Here is a 6,362-nt window from a genome sequence, read left to right on the forward strand (position 1 = left end):
AGATGGATGGATCAGATGAGACGCTACAGCAATTCGGATCCTCTGCTGTAGAGGAGAAAATTAAAACACTGTTCCCCTCACATATTACTGTAGCTACAGTGACCCTCTGCAGTAATGCAGAGGATCCGAATCCGAGGATAAGGAAGAGCTAATTACGATGAATGGAGAAAATTAGGCACCAACTAAATATTATTCTCACTACTAGAAAAACCATTTTTCCAGATGATGGCATTTTTTTAGGCGGGTAAGCCTCTCGGAGCTAAATGGCCACCTAAGAAAATGACAACCATGGGATAGGGATGAAAACGGAGCGGATACGGACGGATAATACTCATACCATATTCGTTTTAGTATTTTTTTACCGGATATGAAAACGAATACGGATAGCTCGAATACGGAAACAAATACGGATTATCTCGAATACGAATAAAGAATCGAATATGATCGGACACGAATACGGAAACAATTTTTTCTCGGAACACGAAAATCAACTCAACTTCTAATAGAAACAAATATCAACATATATAATTAGCTCATTTTATATAAAATGAAGTATAATTTATAAATATTTTTTAAAATTTAAATAATATTAATAGTATGGACTAGTGTTAAGAGATAAACTACTATTAAAATATATAAATCTATATTGAAGGTTCTAGAATTAGAAAGAAATAGGGTATGTCTCATGGCTTCTGCGAATATCTGAATAGCACTGTTCACCGGATATCTGAATTATTATCCGTATCCGACGGAAACCCTGATACCATATCTGTATTCGTATCCGTATCCGAACTATCCGAGAATTATCCGATTCGAAAGGTATCCGTATCCGTTTTTGTTCGAAGCGGACGGAAACTATTCGCTCTGTTTTCATCCCTACCATAGGACAAGATCGTTGTCCGCCTATGAAAATAGATTTTCGCATTACGAAAATAGATTTTCGCAGGCCGAAATTTAGGTCCTCCACCTGCAAAAATCCAGTCGGCCTCGTATATCCGCCACCCACCCCTTATCTCTATCCACTCCCTTCCCCTCCTTTCCCCTCTTCACTCTCTCACTCCTCCCTCCCAGATCCACTCTCTTCCCCTCCCCTCCCCTCCCCTCCCCCTTCACTCCTTCACTACTTCGGCACGGAGGCCACTCCCCTCCCTCCCTCTCCCAGATCCGACCGGTGGCGCAGAGGGCGGAGGCAGCGGCCACGGCTGACAACGCGCGGCGACTAGAAGGAGAGACAGCGCCACCGACTCTCCCGTCCCTCTCAGATCCGGCCAGCGGTGGAGGTGCGCGGCGACTGGGAGGAGAGCCGGCGGCACTCCCCTCCCTCCCTCCCTCCTAGATCCGGCCGGAGGAGGGGAGCCGGCTGCCGCCGCCGGCGGCAATGGACAGAGGGGCTAGAGGGGGAGGTGGAGGAGAGCCAGCGGCCAAGGGAGGGTAGCAGCAGGTCGGGGGGATGTTTTTAATTCAGTGAGGTAGTTTTTGTAGGCGGGTGGATGTTGCGTTTGCTAATGAAGTACAGACAAGATGGAGATCACCTAGAAAATTTTTTTTGGTCCGTTTGCAAAAACCCCGTTTTTCTAGTAATGTCTCTCAAGTTAGACCCATTAAAAGATCAATTGATTTAGCCGAAATAAGAAGCATAGCTCCAAAAAGAACTGGTACAACACACCATACGTCAAAACAGTCAACATACACAAGTTCTTTTTTTTTTCTTTTCAAATCTAAACAACAAAAATTTGCAGAAGCTAGTTTCCTTTGTTCTACATTTCTCCACTATGATATTTATTCTTCCTCACAAAAGTTTACCTACAACACAAGGTTTACTGGAGAAGTTACAAATTAGCTGTCTGGCGATAAGCCGATGACTGATACAGAAGTTCAGTAGTGCAATCGTTACGTCACACGGCTGTACGTCAAACATATAGTGTTACAGGTAGCCCGGCTCAGCCGACAACAGAAAAAACGCTCACAACCATTTACAAAGAAAGGGGTAAGCACCTTGTTATCTCCATACGGTGTTGTAGTGTGTAAGGAAGAAACGGAAGTCTGGATGATGCACTTGACGGTCCCGGAGCCAGTCGTCCGCTGCCTGCATCAGTGAGGCTGCGAGCTGCTGCTCATGAGGCCCATTTGACGACCAAACAGAACTCCGCAACTTGTACGGTGCCAGTCCAAAGACGGGCAATGTTAGCTTACCAGCTGCATTCATGCAGCTGTTAAAGCCCCCAGAAGGGGGGCAGGCTGGTGTACTGGGGTCAGCATCTGCATGAGACACATGAATTATTATTGAGAAGAAAAGATGAAGCTACAAAGAAATGAACTGAGACCACAAGAAATGACATTGTATTAATGTATTCGGTATGCCGACTGGCATAAGATGGTACTTACCCCTGGAACGTGTCACTGTTGATAGGTAGTGAAATGTCAAGAAACATGCATCGAGATCCTTGAGCGTTGGTCCAGTAGGGATTCGATATATAGGGTACCTGCAATTGTAAGGCCCAGGATGAAACCAACATGTAGAATCATAGCAATACTTCATTTCCAGTATTGCTCTTCTACACAAGTTTATTAACTGATATTTAGGCCCTGCTCGGCTTAGCTAGCTGCGGTAGTGCAGCCACAGCTAGCACCACCGAGCAAGGCCTTAGCTTAGTGAGTGCCCTTTTGTATCAGCTGATACACCAGCACAAAAGCGGGGTATGCATCCTCTGTTTGGGCCAGCACAGAAAGTGTTATGAATCTGGCTATTGCAAAATCAGCATTCTATTTCATTCAAATATATAGGAGAAGTAGATCGAGCACTAATATGGGGCTAAATCTTGTGAAAATATTGATGGTGCTAATAAAACAAAAAGGTCAGCTTGGTGCAGTTTACACAAGGTATATGATTGTCTGCACATACTATAATGATATAATGTGGAAATTATCCTTCAAAAGAATACAAAATCTCTAAAGCATACCAAGACCACAGATGCTACTGATAAAATGACGCTGTAAATTACATGAATCTGAAGTATAAGAGATATACCATGCAACAGACATCCAGCTAGTTGGCAGAAGATCACAGCTTCTGATTGACATTAACTCCGGAAATTTACTTGCAAGAATTGATACCTGATGGGACATTTATAATAAGCATAAAAGCAGTACATACATATGGCAAATTTTCTTTTGTCAAATGAGGGAGGGGCCCTTGCCTTGTCTGTCAAAGGTTCTCTACCATAAGGAGGATCCTTCTCAAGATACTCGAATAATGGACGAGTAGATGGAAAATGCGATTCACTGTCCTCCCTTTGAAAGCCACCATTCTCCAAACCTCTTAATTGGTCAGCATCAGTCCCACTGCTACTTTCGCTGCTAGTATCCATAGATTCCTCATCACTTTCCTCCCAAGGATGCCTTAAGTAAGCGAGAAAATTAACTAAGAGAAGTTCTGGACTATGAAAATCGCAGAAGAAAAAAAATGATAAATCCACACTGGAATGTGTACCAATGCTCTCTTCGTCATTTTTTTCATCTCCATATAACTCTTTGATAGTGTCTTTATTTGGAACAATGTTATACAGCAGTTATCACCACCAACGTTTCTTTTGTTTTTTTCCTTGAATGCAGGTTTACAGTTCTACAAGTTGTAGTAAGATTCAGATTTTGTACTGGTTCTAACAAATACTACGCAAATCAATCAATAATACTGACAGTGTGGTAGCTATAGTTCCCCCACAATCCAACAAGAAAACTGGCAAACAACTGGAACTTCAGATACTAATCAATAGACATAATTGAAAATAATGTATTGTTGATAGAGTATACACCAATGACAGCTCAAAATCACACAGGTAAATAAAAACTAAGTTTCTTGGAATAACTACGGTAGCCTACAAACATATGACTGTCAACTCAATGCTGATTGTAGTCAAACATATAATCCTGTAGAGAGAATTACAAATTAACAAGCCACTGGTGATTATTAGGCAATGACGAAAGTCCTTAACTAGTTTATTTCTATTCTAGCAGATGTAATAAGATAAGATCCTGATGACCACAATTACCTCAATGAGGAAAACAATCTCTAAACAAAAGACAAAATTGTGTGAACTCAAGAGGAAATATTTTGGTTGAGCAATTCAAATAATGAACAGAAAAGGTGGCAGCAAGCAGCCATGCCTACAGGCTACAGCTAGCAATCACATTTCTCTACAAGGATATTCACAAGCACTAGCTTTCTGTACGCAAATGAGTTGTGACTTGCATCCCCAACACAAAAGAAGAACCAATAGACTTGCATAGTCAAAGGAAGGCAAAATAATAATAATGAATCCATAAGTACATCCTCTCAACTCTCAGTTCTATTGGTTGTTTAACCAAATCAAAACCTTTTTTTTCTTTAGCAGTCCCATATTAAATAACCAGAGACAGAAGAATGATAAAAAAAAAAAAGAACCTCCAGTGCTTACTGCACTAGCTTACTTTGCAGCTTTTATAATTCCTGGCAATGCACAAAGCAGAATGGAGAAAAATAAGTAATCTAAGGGCCAAGAGAAACTAGAATAAATTTCTACCTGATTCTTGTTGAATGCTTTGATGGGTCTGCATAGAGTTGTATGGCAGAGAGATACGGCACATAATACTGTATGACGGAATCTTTGCCATTTAACACAAGGGGGACGCCGGCCCCATAAAAACTCCACTCATTGAAAGCTTCCCAGAGATCTCCAAGGCAGAAATATGGTGATGAATTCATAGCATCACCACTCCTCCACCCTCTCATGCTTGTCTGCACAACAGTACATAATCCTTCAGTATGACCAAACTAAGGCAGAAATTGACAACCATCATTGATGTGTTTTTCTTTTTCATATTTTTTATAGCAATGTAACAGCATTTTGTCCTCATAACACCAACTATGCCTCTCCCAAAACCATAAGTGGCAAACTGAATACAACAAATAGGCTGGTTATTTTGGTAACATGAATCACCACAATTGAGAGCTCAATCTGATCCCTTAGAATCTGATTCAGAAGGGTTGCCCATCTTTTGTATAATATGACAAAAACTGAAATTTTGCCCTTACAGTTGTTACCGGTTTCCAGCAAATTTGTTCTACAAAAAGTCACCCAAGACAAGCACATTTCTACAGTGTTGAAAGCTCCAGAAATGATGTATCATCAATAAATAATGTGGGGTTACAATGCACCACCGATTTACCATTATGATAACAGTACAAGAACCTTACATATCTGAAGCAGGTGAATAACATAACCAAACTATCTTAAATTAACCGTACGTTCTCTCAACTTTACTTGAAACTAGGTAAAGATAGTCGAGAACTATCTTTGTAACCACGATTCACAAACTTTCCCCAATCATAACGAAATAAAATACAGCCGAACCGATGGGCGAAAATTTAACAATCCGAACCTACTCTGCTAGAACTGATTATCGAAACATCTCCTAGTGCAGTAAAATTAAACGGGCATCGCACTGTTCCAGTCCGCGACCATTTTTTTCGCCAATGACTGAGAAAAAAAAAAGTCAGAGGAGAGCCTCTCACCTTGGGCAAGTACTGGACGGGCACGGATGGCGTAGTGGAGCTGAGGAACCTCTCCAGATTCCCCGCCGCCTCCTCCTCCGCCGCCCGCGCTGGCTCCGGCGCCGATTCCGCCGCCGGCGGCCTCTTCACGTCCGCGGAGGACGGCAACGGCGACACCGACGGCTTTGACTGAACAACCGCGTCCACCCGCCTCTCTACCTCCTTCTGCCTCGCCGCCTCCGCCGGTGCGGGAGGCGGCGGCGGCGGCGACGGCGACGGCAGCGGCTTCTGCCTCGCCGCCCTGGGCGCCGTCGCCGGCGAGGGGGAGGGCGAAGGCGGCCGTTGCCCCTGCAGCAGCTGCTGCTGTTGCAGCAGCAGCATCTGCTGGCGGCGGACGTGAGGCGGGCTGTAGAACCGGTCGCTCAGCATGTAGCCTCCACGAGTCGACGACGACTGCGACGAGGACGACGTCGTCGAGGAGGTGGACGACGATGACGAGGACGCCGCGGCGGCGCCAGACGGGCCGACCATGGCGGCGGCGGGTGGGGGGGCTAGGGTTTTGGGGGGATCTGAAGCGGGAGGTGGGGGGGAGGCGGCGGCGAGGCGGCGCGGGGGCGGAGGAATTAGGAAAGGGAGGGAGGGGAGGTGAGGCGAGGTTTGTTTTGCCGTTGGGTTAATTAATTAATTAATTAATTAATCACTCGCTTAATTACTCCGGGGCTTGGGGTTTCTTTCCTTTGCTAGTCTTGACCTCACGACACTCTGCTAGAATGCTAGATGCACCAAACACCACTCGAGTGATAAAAAAAAAATCTTCCTCTCTATGACGGAT

General features: G+C 44.2%; 1 protein-coding gene across 4 annotated transcripts; it reads right to left on the minus strand.

The window, feature by feature from the left end:
- Window positions 1-1,687: 1,687 nt before the first annotated feature.
- On the minus strand, window positions 1,688-6,110 carry LOC127780681 (uncharacterized). 4 transcript variants are annotated; one of them, XM_052307624.1, is made up of 7 exons: window positions 5,552-6,110; window positions 4,560-4,774; window positions 3,198-3,399; window positions 3,029-3,114; window positions 2,386-2,483; window positions 1,996-2,259; window positions 1,688-1,903 (listed from the first exon to the last, which is right to left on the minus strand). In XM_052307624.1, exons 1-6 carry the CDS (start codon window positions 6,059-6,061, stop codon window positions 2,000-2,002), a joined length of 1,371 nt encoding a protein of 456 aa, XP_052163584.1. In that variant the 5' UTR covers window positions 6,062-6,110; the 3' UTR covers window positions 1,688-1,903; window positions 1,996-1,999. The 4 variants fall into 4 exon arrangements, with proteins under 4 accessions (XP_052163584.1, XP_052163586.1, XP_052163585.1 ...); XM_052307626.1 differs by having other exon boundaries at window positions 1,688-2,259; window positions 3,198-3,354; XM_052307625.1 differs by having other exon boundaries at window positions 1,688-2,259; window positions 3,198-3,357.
- Window positions 6,111-6,362: the final 252 nt, after the last annotated feature.

The sequence above is a fragment of the Oryza glaberrima genome, chromosome 7 (genome assembly GCF_000147395.1).
Source record: "Oryza glaberrima chromosome 7, OglaRS2, whole genome shotgun sequence".
In the NCBI taxonomy this organism is placed as follows: Eukaryota; Viridiplantae; Streptophyta; class Magnoliopsida; order Poales; family Poaceae; genus Oryza; species Oryza glaberrima.

What these genes read in the sequence shown, in the direction of transcription:
- LOC127780681 (XM_052307624.1), bottom strand. Translation starts at nt 6,061, where the DNA reads ATGGTCGGCCCGTCTGGCGCCGCCGCGGCGTCCTCGTCATCGTCGTCC. An exon ending in GAGAACCTTTGACAGACAAG is followed by an intron (nt 3,115 to 3,197) that starts GCAAGGGCCCCT and finishes ATGTCCCATCAG; the next exon opens with GTATCAATTCTTGCAAGTAA. An exon ending in AACAGTGACACGTTCCAGGG is followed by an intron (nt 2,260 to 2,385) that starts GTAAGTACCATC and finishes TGTCTCATGCAG; the next exon opens with ATGCTGACCCCAGTACACCA.